The 23,742-nt window shown below is 60.6% G+C and overlaps 1 protein-coding gene across 1 annotated transcript; it reads right to left on the bottom strand.

Moving 5' to 3' along the window:
• On the bottom strand, positions 1 to 19,587 carry PXDC1 (PX domain containing 1). Its single transcript, XM_051842071.3, has 5 exons — positions 19,214 to 19,587; positions 6,792 to 6,883; positions 5,910 to 6,027; positions 1,944 to 2,055; positions 1 to 867 (listed from the first exon to the last, which is right to left on the bottom strand). Exons 1-5 carry the CDS (start codon positions 19,467 to 19,469, stop codon positions 750 to 752), a joined length of 696 nt encoding a protein of 231 aa, XP_051698031.2. The 5' UTR covers positions 19,470 to 19,587; the 3' UTR covers positions 1 to 749.
• Positions 19,588 to 23,742: the final 4,155 nt, after the last annotated feature.

The following is a 23,742-nucleotide window of genomic DNA, read 5'->3' as shown; positions in this document are numbered from 1 at the left end:
TCAGAGTAGAATAACAGATTTTATTTCATTAAAATAGATTAAAAACAGACTGTGTAAAAGAATTAGAAATCTCAATAATTTACTATTATTTACACTAGCAGGTGCTGGTCGTTAGTAGACTTGGGAGAAGAGAAACTCACAGCCCAGCCCTCCCAGCGCCGTCACGGCCGTCACCTGGCTGTGTGCCGGGGAGGGCGCGCCCGTGAGCAGAGACGCTGGAAGGCAGCGGAATCCTTCACTCCCAGTCCAAGCGCCCGCGGTCAGCGCCGTCTCCCGGGAGCCCGCACTCCCGACGCCAGCTCCACCCTGGGACCAGGACTCAGTCTCCAGGGAGATGAAAACCAGATACAAGAGCTTCCCCTGCCGGCTCCCGGGGACCCTGGGGGACTGTGCGGCCCTGCCTGTGGTGCCCAGAGCTTGGTCACCGTCAGAACCTCTTCTGAAATGCCCTGTGCCCTGGACCCGGAGGCAGGGTGGGCACCTGAGCAGCTCTCCTTCAGAGAAAGTAGCGACAGCCGGCGGAGCCCACAGGCCCGGGGTCCCTGTGCTGGACAGTGAGCCCCCCGGAAGGGCGGGGCAGCTGGTGGCGTCCTGGAGAGAAGACCTAGGGCGGCAGGCCGCATGGCCTTGGCCACCCGGAACCGCGGCAGATCCACACACAGGCCCCCCGGCGTCACAGGCGGGGAGCGGCAGCTCTGGCCAGTGGAGCGGCCCCGGCACTGAGGGTCGCGGGCCGAGGCCGGGGAGGCTCAGTCCAGAATGTCTGTCTCAAAGGGGACCAGGTGGTAATAGGACAGGTTGGTGACATACGCCGCGGGGTCATCGCCCTCCTCCAGCTCCGAGGTGAACTCACTGCCGTTCTCAAACCTGCAAGAGGAGGCAGAGGGGTGAGGGCCAGCCGCAGAGCCCCAGCCAAGGCAGACGGCCATGGAGGGAAGGCGTGAGCGAGCCGCGCCCTGTGTGCTAGGCACACAAGGCCGCAGGGGTCAGCGCACAGGGCCCTCCCACGCGCAGTGAGGTTGTGTACAAGGAACCAGGGTTACAGACCGATCGGGGGAGACCATCAGGGCCTCTGGCTGGCACCACCCCGTGACTGCCATGCACGCGTGTCGAACCAGCGGGGGGTCCTTGGCGCCTTCCTACACTTCCTGTGATCTCTGCATCTCAGCACCAGGCTCGGGGCCATGGCCAGCAACGGACACAGCAGGCACAGCCTGTCCTTGGGCAGCGTGGCCACGCTGGGTCACCCTGGGCACCCACCCACCCTGGGCACTGCACACGAGCCTCACTGAGCACCCACTGGCCAGGGGCTGGCAGGCGGCTGCCTGGCGTGTTAAGGGAGGGCTCTGCAGGGTGGGCATGGCCCCATGGACACGTGCACGGGGCGAGGGACAAACAGCCTCCCAGCCGAAGGGAGCACAAAGACCCTCTGGTGGTGACCGCCCAGGAATCCGCCTGCTCCTACTCCTTGCCCAACTCAGTCCGGGCCTCGCAAGCCAGAAAGAGATTTCTGATGCGACCCCAAGGCTGAGTGTGCAGCAGGGGCTGCTTGTGGGATTTCTTCTCCCTGCTCAAAGTCCACAGTCGGCCCTGTCTGGGGCTCCGTAGACAGCGTGCTCGGCCCCACAGAACAAGGCCACGGAACAGGCTCCACCCCATGGGCCTGCAGGGACACAAGGTTCCAGGAGACCCGGCCCTGAGAGACGGAGGTGCCGTCGCTTCCCAGGCCCGGGGCCTGAGCCAGCGCTCGGCAGGAAGCAGAGGGCGGGGCCCTGCACATGCCCCTCACAGCCGCCCACCTGGCCTCCCCCAAGGTGCAGGCAACAAGGTCTGAGCCAGCTGATGCGGGTGTTCTGGCCACGCCCACAAACCACCTGGCGGGCGGGCCCTGCCCCTCCCCCAAGCCAAGGCCCGGGGACCCCCGTAGATGGAACTGTACTCACAGGTGCTCTGCCGGGTCCACGCCCAGGTGCTGGTCTTTTCCGTTGGATATACTGTGGTCAATGACTATTGTCTCCGTGTTGGCTAAACAGAATCCGTTGGACCTCATGATCTCTGAAAACCAAAGACACTAAGTGTTCACGAGGGGTCAGGGTTTAGGCCTAGAAGTTTGGGGGTGTCCACCAATCTCCCCACTCTCCCCCTGTGCACCCCGGTGTTTCCATGAGATCAACGTGCATTTGAAACCAGTGGGGTGGCTGTTGGTGTTTTCTCCCCCCATCTACATAGTTCTGTGTGTTTTTTCCAAAAAGCATCGATTTGGGGAATTTAGAGACGCCAACAAGGAAGAATGACTTCCCGTGTGTTTTGCTTGTGAGCCAGGAATCTGCTGCAGGTCCAGCCTGAGTGGGGGATGGGCGACCTCAGCTCAGCCCGGCCAGGAGCCCTTGGCCTTGGGACTCCACTGGAAAATGTCCAAACTGTACTGGACAGTCTCCTGGGGTTCCTCCAGCTCTGAGCTCCCCGGGGCTCCTGGATTCCCTCTCCTCTGGCCCATTCACGTGCAGCCATCTGGAGGGCTTCCGGAATCTGCCGGTGCTCAGGTGCCTCCTGTGAGCAGGTGCAGTGTCTGCACAGAACCTGCACACTTGCCCCTGCGCACCTTAAACCGCGTCTGGGTGACTCCGAATACCTAGTGCGAGACGGAAATGCTGTGGGCACAGCTGTCTTGGTATTCCGTAGTGGACCCACGGCAATGGTAACAACTAGAGGAGTCTCGCACGCTTGTGCAGTCACAGGATTTTTCTCCAGGATGTCTTCCACCTGCAGTTGGCTGAACCCAAGGACACAGAGGCCGGCTGTACAAGCACCAACTATGGCTGCACCCTCTTCTTCCTGCCTTCTGCCGCGGCCTTTCTGTTTCCCGAGGGACCCGGGGGGCCGCTGCGGGCTCTCCGTGGCCAGGATGCCCTCCGTGGCCCTGCCCTCACAGCAGCCCACGCTCGGGACCGCCTTGGTGGGTCTGTGCAAAGCAGGCCTTCTGCTAACCTCAATCTCACAGCCAGGCTCGACACGTGCTCCAAACTCCCGGACGCCCTCCCATGCCAGGGACGGGAGTGCTCCCTCCCAGGCCTAGCCCAGGAAAACACGGGGCTCCGTCACGCTCTGACATCACGGTCGAGAGGGGCAATGGTTCTGTGGATGGCTTGGTTTTTTTTATAACTGAAATGGTCACCTCTGGCTTATTTTTAGTCTGTCTGGGTATTTATTCTTCTGTTCTTGGAACTTCCCTCCCTAAGAGAGGAATTAGGGAACCATAAAAGTGAAGAAAACAGAAGGTCTCTTCCTCATCCCCGAAAGAGCAAAATGATGACTCAGCACTCCAATCTGCTGAGTCATCGCTAAAACGCCTTCCGGCTGTTCCTCTTGTGATTGACAGGTCTGTTACGACAGTGTCCCCTCAGTCACCACCCCCCCAACCCCGGGACGTCTCTCCCTGCCTTCCTCCCCACCCCACCGCGCTGGGGTCGGCAGTGCTGAGAAGGACCACCTGGGACACAGGGCTGGGAACTCGGAGGTCGGTGGCCTTCCCGGGAGCGAGGAAGACAGGCGGATGCTTAGCCGAGCCAGGCCCAGCAGGCAGGCAGACTCTGAGAGTGACCGGACGCTCACCAGCCACATACAGATTCGCTCATCTCTGCAGCCAAAGGAGGTGGGAGCACAGAACCACGTTCTTCATTGTTTTTACCAACTCTGACCCGAGTCTGCCTGTCCCAGCTGGACTGACAGCCCGGGTCCCCGTCTCCCCTTTGCCAAGGCAATGAGGGGTGGGGTGGGGCTGGGGGCTGGGACTGGGACTGGGGGGCCCCTTACTGGTGATGCTGGCCTGTGTGTGTGTGTGTGTCTGAGTGTGTGTGTGTATGTGTGTCTGTGTGTGTGTGTGAGTGATGCCAATAGGCCCATTCCTGCTGATGCTGGCCTGTGTGTGTGAGTGTGAGTGTGTGTGTGAGTGAGTGATGTCACGGGCCCCATTACTGGTGATGCTGGCCTGTGTGTGTGTGTGTCTGAATGTGTGTGTGTATGTGTGTGTGTGAGTGATGGCAACAGGCCCCATTACTGGTGATGCTGGTTTGCGGGTGTGTGTGTATGTGAGTGTGTGAGTGATAGTAACGGGCCCCATTACTGGTGATGCTGGCCTGTGTGTGTGTGTGTCTGAGTGTGTGTGTGTATGTGTGTGTGTGTGTGTGAGTGATGGCAACGGGCCCCGTTACTGGTGATGCTGGCCTGTGTGTGTGTGTGTCTGAGTGTGTGTGTGTATGTGTGTGTGTGTGTGAGTGAGTGATGGCAACGGGCCCCATTACTGGTGAAGCTGGCCTGTGTGTGTGTCTGAATATGTGTGTATGTGTGTGTGTTAGTGATGGCAACAGGCCCCATTACTGGTGATGCTGGTTTGCGGGTGTGTGTGTGTGTGTCTATGTGTGAGTGAGTGATGGCAACAGGCCCCGTTACTGGTGATGCTGGTTTGTGGGTGTGTGTGTGTGTCTATGTGTGTGAGTGATGGCAACAGGCCCCATTACTGGTGATGCTGGCCTGTGTGTATGTGTCTGAGTGTGTGTGTGTCTGTGTGTGTGTGAGTGATAGCAACGGGCCCCATTACTGGTGATGCTGGCCTGTGTGTGCGTGTGTCAGTGTGTGTGTGTGTGTCTGTGTGTGTGTGAATGATGGCAACGGGCCCCATTACTGGTGATGCTGGCTTGTGTGTGCGTGTGTGTGCGTGTGCCCATGTGCCCATGTGTGACGGAGCAGGTGTGCTTCATCCACTCCTTCCTCCCAGCTCGCGTCTGTCTCAGCCTCACAAGCACTCACGGCCCGGCCCCTGCCCCCCAAGTCTGTGCTGCCATATTTCCAGCGCACTCTGGCAGCAGAACAAACCCAAAGCCATGAGTTCCAGTCTGTTCACTGCGTAACGGAACCAAGGCTGGGGGGAGAGACGCCGACTAAGGAAGGGCGGCATCAGGACCCAGACCTGCCAGAGGACATTGGGGTGGACACTGATCAGTCCCAGCGGCCAGGCCGCGGCCGAGGCTCACGGTTCATCCAAGCCTTCTTTCTTGCAGGTCAGCCTTTCCCAGAACCGGCTCCCCTTCTCACCACTGCTGGCACCTGGCGCCATCTAGTGGAGCCCCGGACACCAACCAGTCTTACATTGAAAGAAATCGGAGGCCTTGGGGGCAGCGATACAACCCACCCCACGCACAGCGTCCCTAAATGCCACCCTTGGGGCCACACGAAGGCAGTGCCAAACCCAAGAGGGGAGAGAGGAGGAGGGGCGGGGTCTCTGGGCATTGCTACGAATGAATGGACTTGACCAGGGACAGCAAGGCCAGCCAGCGGCCAGTGGAGAAATCCCAGCAGGCCTCTTGGCACTCACACACAGGAGCCGACACCTGGGATTCTAGAGCCTTCTATAAACCCCGCGAGGGCCCACAGACGCCCAGCCAGGACACACTGCCTCGCCAGCGTCACTCTGCTACAGAGAAGGCGCTGCAGACCGGGCGCCGGCTGAGGCGGGGCAGACACCGGCGGCAGCAGGTGTAATGCCCGCCCCGCACCCGCACAGCACATCTACAAACACAGCCTCCACCGCTGGCCCAGCCTGGTCACACATTCCTGGGGGTCCCGCATGGACAGGCACAGTCCCGTGTTAACGCTGACCACGCCTACAGTGGGCGTCCCTCTCCGTCCTGGCTGCCCTAACACCAAGAGCAAGCTCAAGGCCGCAGACCGTCTTACGTGCAGGTTCACTGACTACAGCAGGTGCATCCAAGGGCGTCTCCCTGCTAAGCCCGGACTCACACTGAGTGAGGAGGGGGAACAGGGCAAACGCAGAGCCAGGGGAGAGATCGGGCACAGCCTCGCCGCTGCCTTCACAGCTGGGTGGAGCCCGTGCTGTCCCCGCGGTCTCCTACCTGATATTTTGACCGGACTCTGAAAGCTGGGTTGAATTTTGTGCACGTTATCATTTTTCAACACCTGATCCAGAGGCGATCTCTCGAAGAAGGTGAGCACGACTTCCGACCTGGAATACTGAGAGGAGACCCAATCGTCACGGCTGGAATACTGGGAGGAGACCTGATCATCACAGCACACCCACGGCTGGAATACTGGGAGGAGACCCGACCGTCACGGCCGGAATACTGGGAGGAGACCCGATCGTCACGGCTGGGATACTGGGAGGAGACCCTGATCGTCACGGCACACCCACGGCCGGAATACTGGGAGGAGACCCGATTGTCACGGCACACACACGGCTCCTGCCGGTCACCAGGCTGCTGACTGTGCCCGGGAAGGCTACACGGCCTGCACAGCACACTTCTCATCTGGCCGCTGGCGGGCATGCAAGGCCCCAGGGTGCAGTCAGTGGGATTCTAAGTGCTGTGTGTGCTGCCTGTGGCACACGCCACCCTCCCTCTGTACGTGAGCTGGGCCTGCTTCCTGTTGGCCAGATGGGCCAGAGGCTGCCAGCACCAACCCTGATGCTCCCCTGGCTTCCGCCTGCTGGACCCCAAATCCCACCCACGCCCCAACAACAAGGACCGGCCACTGAGAGCGGAGGCGAGAGAGCCCTGGCTCCGCGGCTGGGAAGCAGTCCCTGACCCTGACCCTTCTCCCCCGTAATACCCCTCGGATCCAGCACCTCCACTGACTCCCCAGGGGGGCAGACAAAGCTCCTCCCTCTTGACTCTGTCTCCTCCCCCTCCCCAGCCTGCGGGGCTGCCGGGGAGGGAAGGCAGGGGCTGGGGACGCAGAGACAGGGACGGGGAACAGGGCACAGCCGGCCGGGCACTCACCTTGCAAGGCATGCCAATCACTGTCTTGAGCAGCTTCTCCACCTCGTCCAGTCGGCTCTCTATGTCCTGGGCATTCTTGATGGCGAGCAGTCCTGGGAGGCAGAGGGAGACGCATGGTCAGCACAGCGGACAGCACGTGTCCCTCATGGAACCGCTGGCAGCGGCCACCCGGCACCAGGCCGCCAGGAAAGGAGGCGCCTCCACTCCCCCAGGGGGGTGCGTGTACCCCCAGACCTCCCCGGCCACCCGGCACCAGGCCGGCAGGAGAGGAGGCACCTCCACTTCCCCCAGGGGGTGCGCATACCCCCAGACCTCCCCACCCTGGGAACACGCCTGGAACCACAGACGATGCCACAACCCACCACCAAACGCCGGTTCCACCTTCACGCAGCCCATGGGCACCGGGACCCCTGACTATGGCCGTCTGGGCAAAGCTAGCTCCCATCCCTCCTCCACGAGTTCACACAGAGTCCAGGGTCAGTTCCTTCCGCCCGTCCCAGCAACCTCAGCGTCCGGCTGCCTCCCCTTCCGTGCTAGGTCCGAGTGTTCACCTTGCACTTGCAGGGGTGGGCACTCCTCTTCCCCGCCCAGGGTCCTCTGCAGGTTTACAACATCATCGCAGGCCATACAAAACTCTCAACTTAATATTCAGCCTGCTGCACACCTACTGGACTCCGAGTCCCGCCTGTGGTTGCTCGGGCAGGGCCAGAACCAATGATCTCATGGCACGGCAAACACCACACCTCTGGCACTCTGGGGCCACTGCCGAGCGAGGACTGTCTGAACATAGCAGCGCCATCCTTCAACAACGGGCCTGGTGACAAGGGCAGCCACCAAGTGAGGAACAGGAGGGTAGTGTACACCGCGTGGACACGCTGCACAGACGGTCCACACCCAGGACAGCGGCATCCAAAGCTGGGCACAGCTGACCACTCGGGATCATGTATTTCTGCCACGGAACGTTATCGGACCGAGGCCGACTGTGGCAAACAGAAAGTTTGGGAAAGGGAACCATGGCCCGGGCTGTGGTGCAGTGGGGTAGGCTGCCGTGGGCAACACAGCATCCCCTATCAGAGCGTGGGTTCAAGTCTCGGCTGCTCTGCTTCCAACCCGGCTCCCCACTGGTGCACCTGTGGAAGCAGCAGGTGAGGACCCAAGTACTCGGGTCCCTGTCACCCACATGGGAGACCTGCACGGGGTTCCTGGATCCTGGCTTCGGGTCCCTGTCACCCACACGGGAGACCTGCACGGGGTTCCTGGATCCTGGCTTCGGGTCCCTGTCACCCACACGGGAGACCTGCACGGGGTTCCTGGATCCTGGCTTCGGGTCCCTGTCACCCACACGGGAGACCTGCACGGGGTTCCTGGATCCTGGCTTCGGGTCCCTGTCACCCACACGGGAGACCTGGATGGAGTTCCTGGATCCTGGCTTCGGGTCCCTGTCACCCACACGGGAGACCTGCACGGGGTTCCTGGATCCTGGCTTCGGGTCCCTGCCACCCACACGGGAGACCTGCACGGAGTTCCTGGATCCTGGCTTTGGGCTGGCCTGTCTTTGGCTGTTGTAGCCATTTGGGGAATGAACTAGTGGATGCAAGACCTCTCCCTCCAACCTATCAGTCTGCCTTTCAATTATATAAATAAATATTTTTTATAAAAGGGGGGAACCCACAGATCAGAGGGGGCTTCGGAGCTCACTCAGCCTCATGTACCTGGATCTCTGTTCTGAAAGTCTCTCTGAGCCAGGAGTGACTCACGTTTGTGCCAGTGTCAATGCCACCGACGGTGGGGTGAGAGGGCAGGGAGGTGTAAGACCCTCCCCCCAAGAAGGGACATCTGGGGCATAAGCCCCCAGGCCCCCGCGCACCCCCAACAACACAGGGGAAGGCTCACGCTGCCGGCCACAGCCGCCCAGATTCCCGAGGGCCCTGGAAGCAGAACCCGTGCTGAGATGAGTCATGGAAATGCCACGTGTGGGAGGGAAACCGCCGGACCCCTGCCTGGAGAAAAGCCGAGTGGCCATGACCATGACTCATCGCACATCCAGGCACCTGAGCAGCGCGGGAGCCCGGAGTGCACGCGGCCAGTGCAGTCGTCCACTTTTAACATCCGCCAGGCAGGACACGCCTCCCCCAGCACAGCTTCCGACGGGTCAGGGACTCCCTCACCCGCCCTGCGAGCCGCAGTCGCACCCGCACGGGCCCAAACCCCAGAACCGCTGTCCGTCACGGCGTCTTAGGTTCTGCACGCGTTCTCATCTCGCTCTGGTCTGCAAACAGCAAAGAGGTGCTCAGTCTTCCGGGAACACACGGACTGCGTCCACGAGAGGCAAAAATAATTTCCTCCACTGACTGCTGGAAGTGAGCCCAGAAGGCAGGCTCATGCGAACTCCCTGCGGGGGCTCCTCAGACACGGGCTGGGGTACAGCTGAAAGCCTGGGCCGCAGCAGGGGACTCCCTCATAGCCGAATCAAGGCCCTGCCGCCCCCTCTTCGCCTGGCCACCAGCTGGGCAGGTGTCTCTGCCTGTCAGAGGGACTCTCTGGTCCTGCTCAGCCCCCTCTCAAGCCACCCAGGCCATGGCAACCAAGTGACAGGAGTGAGAGCCCCAAGAGGTGGCAGGTGGGCTGTGATCCACCCACCGAGAAGCCCTGGCCCTCACGAGAGGAGGGGACTGGACCACCCTGCCCGGTGCAGCCATCACCCAGTCACTCCGGTTGCCATGGCCCAAGCCCCAGTCTCCTTGCGTAGTATTTCAAACATATATGTGCTGCTGTGCACATGTGTGCGTGTCACGTACACGTGTGTGCCTTGTACATGTGGGCCACATACGCACGAGCGCCATGCGTGTGTAGCATATGCACACGTGTCCTGTGCATGCATGAAATACATGCGTGTTGTATACGTGTATACATCTGGCCATTTGGAGACTGAACCAGTGGATGGAAACTTCTCTCTCTCTATCTCCTTCTCTCTAACTCTGCCTTTCAAATAAATAAATAAATCTTTTTCAAAAATAAGTTGAATTTACTGTCAAAAAATTTCAAAATCTGTTTTTTCCATAATATGCTTTTTCCAAGAACATTTTTTAAAGATTAATTTATTTATTTGAAAAGACAGAGTTACAGAGAGGCAAAGGCAGAGTCTGAGGGAGAGAGAGTCTTCTATCTGCTATTTTGCTATTTTACTCCCCAAATGGCTGCAACGGTTGGAGCTGGGCCGATCTGAAGCCAGAAGCCAGGAGCTACTTCTGGGCCTCCCATGTGGGTGCAGGAACCCAAGGACCTGGGCCATCTTCCACTGCTTTCCCAGGCCACAGCAGAGAGCTGGATAGGAAGTGGAGCAGCCGGGACTAGAACCAGCGCCCATATGGGATGCTGGCACACAGGCAGTGGCTTTACCTGCTACACCACAGCGCCGGGCCCCTCCAGGAACATTCTGAACACTGCACAAAGTGCTTCTTTATTCTAAGCCAAATAAAACTGTTAGATTTCAACTCTTCTGGCGGCTGGAACACTGGTTTTTAACTTGCACAGTCCACAGTGCATTTACATCCGCTGTATGGGACCCAAGGCAGAAATTTAAAATCCCAAAACACGGCACGGGGATACAGCTGTGTCTGCTCTGACGAGCCAGCTGCTGGTGGCTGTGACTGGACGCCCGACCAGGCCTTGTCAATGATGCGTCCTGCCCGCGTGTGATCTTGTCTGGGGGGCGGCCAGTGAAACCTGGATTCACACCCACGACGCTAATGCGACGGTAGAGGCAGATTTGCTCCAAAACTTGGGGCTTATCTGCAACGCAGGTTCAGCTGCGGGTCCCGTGCTGCGTCTGGCAGAGGCTAGGACCCCGTGACCATTTCCCAGATCCAAGCAGAGAAAAGCGAGAAACAGGGGCAGGCTGGAAACAGAGCCCTCCCTCCCCACAACGCCCAGCTGACTCCAACACCAGGAAACGGGTCCCCGCGCCCTCCGAGTGCTGCCTCTGGGAAGCCTGTCCCCTCCAGGCCCACCAGACCGTGACAACGGGGCCTGGTCCTGCACGGGGCTTCCGGGGAACTCCAGAATCCTGCATGGCAGCCCCCTCATGTAGCCCGTGGGAACCTGCAAGTAGCTGGCGCCTTTGGTCTACCTCCTCGTGCCTGGCACACACAGAGGGCCCAGTGCTCGCCTCTGTCGACTGAACGCATTTGCACAAGAGGAAAGCGGAGGGCAGGAGCATCAGCCCAGGAGCCGGCCGGGCGCAGCAGCTGTCGGGCCACAGGCAGAGCAGAGCAGGTGTGAAGCCCGGAGCTGCTCTGGGCCGGGGCTCCGTGCAGAACCTGCTGGCCACGCGGTTCACATGCCTCTCGGGAGCCCCCCACCCCGACCCGGGCTTCGAGCCCTGCTCTGCTTCTGATGCCAGCACCCTGCTGATGCAGAGCCTGGGGGGCAGCAGGTGGTGGTTCCAAGAGCCTGGCTCCTGCCCCCTACATGGGGGGACCCGGATGGAGTTCCTGGCTCCTGGCTTCAGCCTGGCCCAACTGCCACTGATGTAAGGCACTTGGGGAGTGAACCCGCCAACGGCTGATCTGTCTCCTTCTTTCTCTCTGCCTTTCAAACAAAACAATCAAACGCACAAGTCACTCAAGGAAGCTGGGAACATTGAAATGGGGACATGGAAGATTCTAGAATCCCACGCGGCAAGCCCAGAAACTCTCACGTGGGAGCCGGGAAGGGCAGCTAAGCCCTGGGCTTCCAGCTGGGGGCGCTTTATCATCAGCCAAGCGCTGCACGCGCTGTCAGGAGACGCAGTCGCATTCGCCTTCTCCGCGGACCCTGTCCCCTTCCCCAGCGGGGTCGCATGTGGCTGAACGCACTGAAGCCCCCCTGGCTAACAGCACCACGACCACGGGAGCCACGGAGAACAGCGGCATGAACGGCCGGGACCTGCGGGCTACCCCGACCCCACACAGGCGGCCTTGACCCCTGCGCCCCCACCAGGCATCACCACTCCCCTACAGTCGTCTGAAGATCATTCCCCACCAGACCATGGGAGCATTTGGTGTGGGAGGAAACGGCTTTTAAAACACCCTGTACAGCTGGTGCCGCGGCTCACTAGGCTAATCCTCTGCCTTGCAGCGCCGGCACACCAGGTTCTAGTCCCAGTCAGGGCACCAAATTCTGTCTCGGTTGCCCCTCTTCCAGGCCAGCTCTCTGCTGTGGCCCGGGAGTGCAGTGGAGGATGGTCCAAGTGCTTGGGCCCTGTACCCCATGGGAGACCAGGAGAAGCACCCTGGCTCCTGCCATTGGATCAGCACGGTGCGCTGGCCGCAGCGCGGTGGCCATTGGAGGGTGAACCAACGGCAAAGGAAGACCTTTCTCTCTGTCTCTCTCTCTCTCTCACTGTCCACTCTGCCTGAAAAAAAAAAAAAAAAACCCACCCTGTACTCCGCTTCGCTGTGCAGAACAGGACGAAATCTTCGTTCTGAAATTCCTAACACGCTCACTGCCGTGTCTCAATCTCACAGCTGGTGGGAACCCCAGACACCTGCTACCTAGACCCCAAATTATTAGAAATTCTCTAAGGGGTGCAGTGCTCCAGGGCAAAGCCCTCGGCAGAATCCTCGTGCACGATGCTCTCTCGTCTTTGGTACTTTGTCCCGGGGCGACTCGGTCCTTGTCTTAGAGGTTCCTAAATGCTTCCTTGCAACCATTTACATCCTATTTTTTCAACAGTATTTTAGGAACACCAGGGATTTTCGTTTTTGCATTTAAACACTGTTGAAGGCTTGAGGATGCTGTTGGGTTCTTATCTCGGTTTTGCTGCCTGAGTTCCCAGCAGCAAGACAAGATGATGGTGATTTTGAAGACCGCACAGAATCAAAATCCACCTCTTAATTAGGGTGCTGCTCCGGAGCTGGACAGCAGGGGGAGCCAGCACTCCGCAGAAGCCGCAAGATTTGGGTCACTGAAGAACTTGAGACAGGAGGGGAGGACTGTCCACTACCCACCCACGGTGAAGAAAGTTAATCACCAGCCCCCTGAAATTCTCCAGTCTCTGGTGAGGGCTAATCACTAACATAACCGCGACCTTTTAAAACGCCACCCTGCACAGCTGGTGACATGGGCACTCTATGCAGAATCAGCCCAAACAGCCTGAGAATTTGAGACTGACAGTCGGGCAAGGGCCAGGCCCAGCGGCCAGGGTGCCCTGTGTCCCCAGGCGAGCCTGGTCCTGAACCTGGAGGACACAGGATGCTGGAGGTCCCCTCCAGTCCAGGGAGGGCTGCTTGCTGCGAACCCAGACAGCTGACTCATTCCCAGCACCAAGCAGCGTTGGCGTCGGCGCAGGCACAGAGCCCCGTCCATGACAGCAAACAGAAACCACACGGCCTCCTCGTGTCACAGTCCAGGGTCCAAAGTCCCACGCCCTGCGGACGTGGAGGCTCAGGCTCCCTCCACGGGGACCTCGTTCTGGGATGGAAGCTGCCCTGGTCAGCTGGGAGGGGAGCACGTCGGGGACGTCCATGACCCACGCCATCGGCCTCCTGTGGGCGGGGGACGCATTCCGCCCCCCACACAGCCAACAGCCCAGGGAGGCGAGCTTTGACTGGGTCACACACTACATCACGTCTCGTGGCCGCTTCCCCACCTGACAAGTGTGTCCGTGCATCTCCTGGACACAGAGACCCCCGCGTGGGTGAAGCGTGGACACTGAGTCACCTGGTGTGCCGAAAGGACATGCGTGTTACTGCAGGGAACATGCGTGTTCACTGCATGGGTCAGACGTGTTACCGCACAAAACATGTGTTACTGCATGGGTCATGCGTGTCATTGCAAAACGTGTATGTTACTGCATGGGTCATGTGTGAGACTGTACGGGTCACGTGTTTACTGCACAAACATGTGTTACTGCATGGGCCACGCGTGCTATTGGAAGGCTGGGTGCAATGGGAGTCCTGGGAACCGAGTTTCTGCCTACTTCTTCAGTACTGTTTTCTAACTACACCACCAACATTCAGGAAGTGGAGAATCGGGCCCGCGTTGTGGTGCACAAGCTGAGCTGACACCTTCAACGCCAGCACCCCATGTGGGCGCTGGTTCAAGTCCCGGCTGCTCCACTTCCATCCAATCCAGCTCCCTGCCAAAGCACCTGGGAAAGCAGTGGGAGACCCAGAGGAGGCTCCTGACGTTGGCCTGGCCCAGCCCCCGCTGTTTCAGTGTGAACCAGCATACAAATGATCTCTCTCTCTCTCTCTCTCTCTCTCCCTCTTTGCCTTTTAAATAATTCTTTAAAAACACAAAGTGGAGAATAACAGAGCACTGGCACATTGGTCTACACAGCCAAGCAGCCCAGTGGGGATGTGGGTGAGCAGAACCGGGCCTGTGCGGTGGACAGAGCCCCTCACCCTGGGCCCGGGAGGCAGGATGGTCACGGTCACGGGGGGACACAACAGTGTCTGTATCAACGTCAGAACTGCCCCGCCCTCCCCACTCGCTGCCCACAGCCTCGGCTGTCCCTTGAGATCCCCCGGTCTCCCCTGCTTCGGTCAGGTCACCCAGCAGCCGGGCATAAATGAAGGCTCTTGTTCTTAAGACAAACGGCAGAAAACCGTGCCAGCATCAGCGCTGTGGCTGTGTCCACCCTCGTCACTCGATCCCGGGGCCAGTGACGCCACCGAGAGCCTCAGGCACCTGGGCAGGTGGCTCCCGCCCGGCGGGACACGGCTGCCAGTGTTCAGGGAGCCTGCAGGGAGGCACGGAGCGGGAGCGACCCGAGCCGCACACAGCAGGGAGAACAGGCTCCAGGCCAAGACCTGCTCCACAGCAAGGAGCCATCTTACAGAGGACCCGTGGGCGCCTACTGTCACCCACGGGAGTGGGGTGGCGGAACCAAGGATGGATATGGACAAGGATCCAGCCCCCCGCTCAGCAGGGCCTGCCCCAGAGGCCAGGGGGTCAGTCCCGGACGCAGCTCGGGCAGGATGCACGCTAACAGCCTCTGCCGGTCCCCCCAAGTCCCAACCCCCCCAGACACAAGTGGACCCCAAGCTGACCCGGTCCCTGACTGTGGACCAGCCCTGCCTGGCACTCTGAATGCACCCTGCTCACAAGGTTCACACACAGCCCGGGGCAGGAGCCTCCATGGGTCTGGGAGTCGGGAAAGTCCCCCAGACCCTCAGAGAGGGGAAAGTGGCCCAGCAAGCAGGGGCAGGATGCCCGAGGGACGCCCTGCCGGGTCAGAGGCTAGGGCAGCCCCACCCCAGCACCCCAACCACGGGGCCCCCCGCCAGGGCTGGGCAGAGCCGCCCCTTGCTGTGCTGCCCAAACCCAGCCAGCGTGACCGCTGTGCTGTATTTTAGTGCTCAGTGGCTCTGGGCTGGACCCTCCCTCAGGTGGGACTGTCCCCTGGCATCCACACAGGAACAGTGTGGGCAGGTCCAGCCCCTGGGCACAGAGCCCAGATGCCCCGGAGCAGGGTGGGTTCCGGCCGTCATCTCTGTGTGCAGCCCTGTCTCGGGCCAGCTGGACGTGGACGCCCCCACGCCCCATGGGAGAGCTAATCTCAAGCCCGGGCCATCATCTCCCCCAGCTGTGACAGACAGGCAGAGAGCACCGGGAAAAGGCTCACCTACAGACCTGCTTCCCGAGGGTCCCCGGAACCACGCCCTCCCCACGCCAGCTGTTCCCACTGTCTCCTCACAGCACCCAGAGTCCCACCTCTCTGGCCAAACCCTCGGCTCTCCCGCCTCCCCATCAAGACTCCCAGGGCCTCCTGTGGCCCCGCCTTCAAGACCCAGCATGGCTTAGCCATTTCTCACACCTGCTCCCAGGCACCCGGCCCCGAGCCCCAGCAGCTGCCACCTGCCTGCCTGCCCCCTCCCTGTTCCACTCACGCACCCCAGCCCAGCAGTCGGAGTCAGATCAGAGAGCTCAGGGCTCTCCAGGGACCATGGCCATCCCTGAAGGACAGCCTGACTGTGACCTCCCTGACCTGCACCCCTCCCCCATCCTGGCCTCCTCACCACCCACACCCACTGGCACACTCTGGCCTCAGGCCCTTGCACTTGCTCCCCCCGCCCCGGACCCCCCGAGCTGGCTCCCTGCTTTTCTTCCAGCTTCCAAAGGTCACTCATCAGCAAGCCTGCCCCTGCCCCTGCCCCTGTCCCTGTCCCTGCCCCATCCCTGTCCCTGTCCCGTCCCTGTCCCTGCCCCATCCCTGTCCCTGTCCATGCCCCTGTCCCTGTCCCGTCCCTGTCCCTGCCCCATCCCTGTCCCTGTCCCTGCCCCTGTCCCATCCCTGTCCCTGCCCCATCCCTGTCCCTGTCCCTGCCCCTGTCCCGTCCCTGTCCCTGCCCCATCCCTGTCCCTGTCCATGCCCCTGTCCCATCCCTATCCCTGTCCCTGTTCCATCCCTGTCCCTGCCCCTGCCCTGTCCCTGCCCCTGCCCCTGCCCCGTCCCTGTCCCCATCCCTGTCTACAAGCAAAACTCTCCCTCTCCCTAAAGCCACAACTCCTTTCTCGCCTTCTTTGCTTCTGACATTTCTCACTCACAGAGTTTTCCACCTGTTGGTTCTATTACTGGGTTTCTCCCAAGCAGAACTTAAGAATCATGAGGGCAAGGATTTGGGGGGGTGTCCCCAAAGCCTGGAACCCGCCTGGTGCACGGTGGACACTCAGCGGGTCCTTGATTAAAGGCACGATGCACAAAGTGCTGATTTTACAGAACGGAGACTCCAAGACCACCTGAGTACTGGGAAGCCACCTGTTGTGGCTGGCTGATGTCACCAGGCCTGAAATGGGGGCCCTTTAGAAAGAATCAAATTAGTCCAGGTGGGGCTGGCACTGGAGCCGAGTGGGTGGAGCCACCGCCCCCCATCACAGTGCCTGGCTCGAGTCCTGGCTGTTCAGTTCTGACCCAGCTTCCTGCCAACGCACCCCAGAGGCCGCAGAGGATGCCCAAGTGCCCGGGGCCCTGCACCCACGTGGGAGACCCAGACTGAGTTCCAGGCTCTTGGCTTCAGCCTGGCCCAGCCAGACATTTGGGGAATGAAAGCGGAAGATCTCTCTCTCTCTCTTTCTTTCTCTCTCTCTGGCTCTCCCTCTCTCTGTGTCACTCTGCCTTTTAAAGAAATAAAAAAATCTTAAGAAAGAATAGTCCAAGAGCCTCAAACAGTTGACGGGGAAATTCTGTGAGTTTATGTCTTAAGGCATCCAAGGGGTATTCAGAAAGTTCATGGAAATTATGCACAAATTTCAATATTTTTTTCCACCAAAATAAACGTATCTTTCAATGCCGTCTTCCCACTGTTTGAAGTACTCTCACTGATCTTTCTAGACGGGAGAGGTTAGAAACAAGGCAACAGACCCTGGTCGTGGGCTGGGGCAGGAAACCCTGGGTGGCCCCAGGAGTTGCAGGGACCCCAGGGGTGTTCCAGTGCACAAAGAGCAGACGGTGGAAACATCTCGCACAGCCCAGAAATGATTTTTAAAAAATGAAACCCCAGGAGTCTGGTGGGAAAAGACACCCCACGGGGAGAAGCTGGCATTGCCAAACACCACCCACACCTGGGTGCCTTCTGTGTTTCCAGCCTGTAGACCCGGGCGGGATTTTTATGCAAATAATAAATCTGCAAAGAAGGTGGAATCTGCTTTTGCAGGCCTGGGAGGTACCCGACTTAGCAAACTCTGTCCCTGGACTTAAAAGCATCAGAAGCAGGAAGACGACTCCCCCGGCTTTGCACAAGGAAACTGGAGCTGGGGAGGGGCCCGCCTCCAGGCACAGAGCCCGCGGGGCTTTGCGTCCTCTGCATCTGTCCCGGGGGCACTGGGCTGACCCAGGAGGGACAGGACCCTGCACCAGCCAGGCGCCCTGCCGACAGTTCTGTCCATGCCGTACGGTCCTCGCTCCAACCACACCTGGCAGCCCCCATCATTATTTCCAAGTTCTGTTCCCCTTGAAAGGCGGCCATCAGACCCCTGCCAAGTCTTCTTTCTCCATAGAAACCACCCGCTTCCCACACCAGGGCACCCCCTCCCTCCGTGCACACACCTCAACACTGCGGCACTGTCCCCACCAGCGGGTGTGACAGCCACGGAGCCAGGGCCAGCCCCTCCCACTCCTGTCCCAGGTGACGCATTTTCACCTGTGCAGGCCAAGGCCGTGGATACAGCCTGCTTCTCTCCCCGTGGTCCAGCAACCTTAGGCAAGCAGCCGATGCCACGGTAATAAGAATCGGTGCTTATGGAGAGATTACTCTCTGAGAGTACTTCTACCTTATTGTTAGTGCTCATGAGCCAGACATGGGCGGTTGGCACCTCGATACAGGTGAGGCCGGGACTCCAGCCACCTGCCCAGAGGGAGGCTCTGGCACCCCCATCTCTGTGTGGCCTGCCTTGCCATCGGGTCTGTCTCTGTTCCCTCACGAGGTGGTCTTGATTTGGGCGCTCGCTTGCTACATTAGAACACGCGACTCCAAGGCGGACTTGCACGCCTGGGGCAAAGCTGTAGCTGTGAAACTCCAGGAGCCCAGGGCAGGATCCCTCCCCCGGCCGGGCCTCCAAAGTCGCTGGCTTCCGGCAGCTTCTGCAAAGGCCGCGGCTGGCTGCGGGAGGATGTGTCATGAGAACCCAGCTAATCACCCACACGCCACACACAGGGGTGGGGACCAACGCCGGGGGGAACACAGCGCTTCTCCCAAGGCCCCAGCCAGGGGCTGCACGGGGTCTTGTGCGCCGGCCACCCTCGGCTTGGGTCACTGCGCCCCAAGTCTCCAAGCTGTGTTCTCTGCTCCTAGGAGCGCTGCCCGAGGAAAGCCCACAGGGGCAGGTGGCCACCCGGGGCAGGGACGAGGGGGGCTTCCCCGCGGCCCTCTTCCCGCCCCCACTTCCTCCCCTCCCACTCCCCGCCCTCTCCCGGCCTGGCCTCGAAGCGCGCACAGCGGCGGCCAGGACCAGAAGGGAAACCACCGCAGTTTTAAAAAACAGGAGTCCCAAGGCCAAGGCGGGCGGCGGCCGTCACTAATCCAACCCGAATGCGGCTGGGGCCCTGGGCGGAGGCGCTGGGCTGGGCGGCGCGGCCGCGGGCGGGGCGGCCCCCGCCGGGACAGGCCGCGTGGCACCTCGCACTCAGCCGCCCCTCCCAGCCAGGACTCTCAAGGGCGGGGGGGTGGGGGTAGAGGGTAGGAGGCTGCCAGGCCCGACGCGACCCCCAACTCGGACGCTGTGGTCGCGGGTCCCGAACGCTGCCCCCAGCACCTTCCTGCCGCCGTCCCGGGGTCCCGCGGACCCTGGACAGCCCCGGGGGCGCGCGCGAGCCGGCCTCGCAGATTTGAGCCTGGGGCAGCGGCAGGGCGCGCGTCCGGTCGGCGATGGCCCCTTTCCCGCCCCCGTGCCCGTCCCCGGAGCGCAGCTCCCCCGGGCGTGCCCCCCGGACCCCGCACCTTGGCGCAGCGGCGCGCGCGCCAGCTCCGGCCGGTCCTCCGGGAAGGCGTCGCGGAGTCGCTGCCACAGGCGGCCCAGGTCGGCGAGGCTGCGGTTCAGGTAGAGCACGCTGCGGTCCGACCACTCGGTGCGGATCTCGAAGAACTCCTCCTCGTCGCCGCGCCGGCTGACGATGAGCCTGCGGATGCCGTTCACCCAGCAGCCGCGCACGAACATGTTCACGAGAGACGTGCCCTCAAACACCGCCGAGGCCATGCCGCGGGCCGCGCATGCCCCCCGACGCCCGCCCGGGCTGCGGTCCGTGCGGGGCCGGGATCGCGCTGCGGTCCGTCCCGGCCTGCGCGCAAAGCCGGCGGCGCGCGGAGACGAGTGCGTCGGCCCGGCCGGGAGGCCGCTTTATAAGGCACTTCCCATCGCCGGCGGCGCGGTGGCCGACGTCGAGGCCGGGCCGCGTCCGCCTCCCGCCCGCCTCCCGGGACCGGCCGCGCCCCGGAGCCCGCGCTGCAGCGGCCGCAGCGACCCCGGCGCCGGGCGAGCCTCCGACACCCGAGCGCGCCCCCGCCGCCGCCGCCAGAGGGGACTGGACGCGCCGCGGGGCGGGGCGGGCCCAGCGCGCACGGGGGCGCTCGGGGGAGACTTTTTTTTTCTCTTTCCGTTTCTCGTCCCGCCGGACCGCCGGCGTCTGGGAGCTGCGCGCCGCGCCCGGCCCGCTAGCGGCGGTGCTGCGAGCTGCGGGTCGCTGGCTGTGGCCGGGGGTCCCGCGGTGTCCCCCGCGATGCACCAGGCCTCCTGGCCCCGCGCCCTCCCGCGCATTCCGGACGTGCCTCCCGCAGGCCGAGGCCCGAGAAGCCGCGGGACCCGTGGAGCCTGGCGGGACGGGGAGGGCGCCCCCGGCCGCACAGTCCGCCCGCCCGCCCGGCGGAGGGGGCCCCGGGACGGCGAGGAGAAAGGGGTGTCCTCGGCGGAGCCCGTGGCGCTTTGGGGTCGCGCTGGAGCCGCCCGTGGCCGGGCCGGGCCGGGCCCGGCTGGGAGATGCTGTCCGGCTACAGCCAAAGCCTAGGACGCGGGGTCGCACCAGCGGCGGCCGGAGGGTCGGCACCGCGCCGCGGGCAGCGGAGAGAGCGGAGAGCGAGGCTGCAGCCCCCGCGGAGCTCCGGGCAGGCCCCGCGCAGACCCGGGGTGTGGCCCGGCGGCCCGGCGGCACCCCCGATCCACAGGTGTCCCCCGCAGTGGCCATCTGGTTTACCTCTACTTCCCTTTACCTCTGGTGCTGCCCACCCCCCACCCCCCGGGTGGGCAACCTTAAGGAGACTGGGTGACAAACACTGGCCCCTGACCAGCGAAGTCTGGCCGATGCCTCCAGGGAAGGCGCCTGCGACAGAGATGAGCTTCATCTTTCAGCTGCAAGGCCCCAGGGAGCACAGCCTGGTCCTCCCTGGCCGGCGCCGCCAGGCCCCCTTGGCTGTGTGCTGTCCTCGGGCCTTCATTCCCTACTGCCCCGAGCCCTAACTTGGTGAAGCTGCCCTTCAGCCTGCACACTTGAGGGTTAACAACACTGTTGACGAGAGGACGATACTTTCCTAGAACTGATGTTGGCTTAAAGAGCCCTGGGGCCGGGGCCATGTGGAAGCAACCCATCAAAGCCCCGTTTAAAACTGTGGGGTTGATACTGTTTTAAAGAAAAATCACCCAAAATCTGGCAATAGGGAGAATGGATGTAGTCATCTCTTTTTAAAAAAAGATTTATTTATCTGAGAGGCAGAAATACAGAGAGAGGGGGGCAGAGGCAGAGAAAGAGAGAAGTCTTCCATCCTCCCAAATGGCCACATGGCCAGGCCGAAGCCAGGAGCCAGGAGCTTCCTCTGGGTCTCCCGCGTGAGTGCAGGGGCCCGAGGACTTGCGCCATCTTTTGCTGCTTTCCCAGGTGCATTAGCAGGGAGTGGCTTGGAAACGGAGCAGCAGGGACTCGAACCGCACCCCTGTTGGATGCGGGCACTGCAGGTGACGGCTTCACCTGCTGTACCACAGCGCGGGCCCCTGTAGCCATCTTCTCCGCGCCGTGGTGAAGGAAGGGTAACCTTCAGAATGCCGTGCTGCTGTGCAGTGTCGCTGTTCACTATCGATTAGGGGCTGAGGCTCTCTGAAGTCATTTTGTAGATCTGTGCCTGGCAGAGATGCAGGTGTTATCAGTTCAGAGAGAAGATAACCTCAGATAGTTAGAATGCATTGCTGTGTAGGACATTAGCAATTTTTGATATGGCCTCTCTTCTAACACTGTTTTCAAAAGGGCTATATAAACCCAGTTTCCCCAATAGCCTTTTTTTTTTTTTTTTTTTTTGACAGGCAGAGTGGACAGTGAGAGAGAGAGAGACAGAGAGAAAGGTCTTCCTTTGCCATTGGTTCACCCTCCAATGGCTGCTGCGGCCAGTGCACTGCGCCGATCCGAAGCCAGGAGCCAGGTGCTTCTCCTGGTCTCCCATGTGGGTACAGGGCCCAAGGACTTGGGCCATCCTCCACTGCCCTCCCGGGCCACAGCAGAGAGCTGGCCTGGAAGAGGGGCAACCGGGACAGAATCTGGTGCCCCGACCAGGACTAGAACCCGGTGTGCCGGCGCCACAAGGTGGAGGATTAGCCTAGTGAGCTGTGGTGCCAGCCCCCAATAGCCTTTGATCAGCTTTCTTATCTTACACATGTTCTCATTAACTGAGGTGAATGTGTTGTGCTACACAGGCAGTCACTGTTTATAAAAACAACTAGTCCACACACACACACACACACACACACACTTTGAAAGGCAGAGGGATACAGACATAGATCTGCCATATACTGGCTCACTCCCCCAGTTTCCCTCAACAGCTATGGCTGGGCCAGGCCGGAGCGAGAAACCGGAGACGTTGTGTGGGGCAGGGACCCAGGTACTTGAGCCATCATCTGCTGCCTTCCCAGGGCGTGCATTGGCAGGAAGCTAGAATTTGGACCAGGTCCTCCAATACATGCATCCCATCAACCTCTTATGCTAACACGTGGCCTGGGAGTCAGAGTGTTAACCCACGAGTGTCACCATTGGCAAGTTCGACAAGAGCAAGGATTTTTTTTTTTTTTCAAAGTTGTAGAGAGGCACATGCCTTCGTAGACTGGTTCTGGTTCTATCAACTCGAACAGGTTCTTTGGAAGGCAGGTCAGCCGTTGTTAACTCAAACAATTCCCTCGTGTGGGATCCAGTCCTAGTTTCCCCATATGCGCTCGGAGAAATGGACACGGACATCCGTTTGCAGGAGTGGAAAATTGGAAATAAATGTTCCTCCAGAGGAGGAGAAGTGCATTTGTGATGCACAAATACTCCTCAGCCACAGGCCAGAGGCAGTCGTGGAAGCGTGGGTACATCTCAGACACAAGCTGTGTCGGTGGAAGTGGCTGATGGGGATGGCGTGTAACAGGTGACACGCACACGTCAAAACAGTACATTTGAGGGTGGGCATTGTGCAGTCATTAAGAAGCCGCTTAGAAGCCGGCGCCGCGGCTCAATAAGCTAATCCTCTGCCTTGCGGCGCCAGCACACCGGGTTCTAGTCCCAGTCGGGGCACGGGATTCTGTCCCGGTTGCCCCTCTTCCAGGCCAGCTCTCTGCTGTGGCCAGGGAGTGCAGTGGAGGATGGCCCAAGTGCTTGGGCCCTGCACCCTATGGGAGACCAGGAGAAGCACCTGGCTCCTGCCATTGGATCAGCGCGGTGCACTGGCTGCAGCGTGCTGGCCGCGGCAGCCATTGGAGGGTAAACCAATGGCAAAAGGAAGACCTTTCTCTCTGTCTCTCTCTCTCACTGTCTACTCTGCCTGTCAAAAAAAAAAAAAAAAAAAAGCTGCTTAGGGCGCCGGCGCTGTGGATCATGGGTAAAGTCACAACCCACAGCGGCTGGCATCCTATAGGGCCTCCTACTTCCAATCCAGCTTCCTGCTAATGCACCTGGGAAAGCAGCAGAGGACGGCCAAGTACTTGGGCCCCCGCACCCATGTGGGAGACCCAGAAGAAGCTCCTGGCTCCAGACATCAGCCTGGCTCAGTCTATCTGGGGCATGAACCAGTGAATGAAAGATTCTCTCTCTCTCTCTCTCTCGTCCTCTCCTCTCTCCCTCTCCTCCCGCCCCACACCTCTGCCTCTCTGGAACTCTTCATTTCAAATAAATAAACAAAGAAATCTTCACAAAAAGCTGCTTGGGATGCCTGCAGCCCATATAGGAGTGTCTGGGTTTGAGTCCCGGCCCCACTTCCGATTCTAGCTTCCTGATGATGTGCACTGGGGAAGGCAGCAGAGGATGGCTCAAGTCCTGGGATCCCTGCCACGCACGTGGGAGCCCCGGCTTCTGTCCCAGGCTCCTGGCTTCAGCCTGGCCCACCCCTGGCTCTTGCAAGCATTTGGGGAGTGACCTGCAAGAGAAGATATCTGTCTGTCTCTGTCTCTCTGCCATTCAAAAAAAAAAAAAAAAAGGTATCCTTGGAAAGATGCCTAGCGAACCCATAAGGTACTTCTGGGG

Source organism: Oryctolagus cuniculus, chromosome 5 (assembly GCF_051225735.1).
Source record: "Oryctolagus cuniculus isolate XC-2025 breed Fujian yellow rabbit chromosome 5, ASM5122573v1, whole genome shotgun sequence".
NCBI lineage: Eukaryota > Metazoa > Chordata > Mammalia > Lagomorpha > Leporidae > Oryctolagus > Oryctolagus cuniculus.
Note: the sequence above shows the minus strand (reverse complement) of the source record. Positions and strands in the feature narration are given on the sequence as shown.

Coding starts and splice junctions, on each gene's coding strand:
- PXDC1 (XM_051842071.3), bottom strand. CDS start 19,469: ATGGCCTCGGCGGTGTTTGAGGGCACGTCTCTCGTGAACATGTTCGTG. Junction 2,056..5,909: donor GAGTCCGGTCAAAATATCAG/GTAGGAGACCGC, acceptor TTTGGTTTTCAG/AGATCATGAGGTCCAACGGA. Junction 868..1,943: donor GTGGACCCGGCAGAGCACCT/GTGAGTACAGTT, acceptor CTCCTCTTGCAG/GTTTGAGAACGGCAGTGAGT.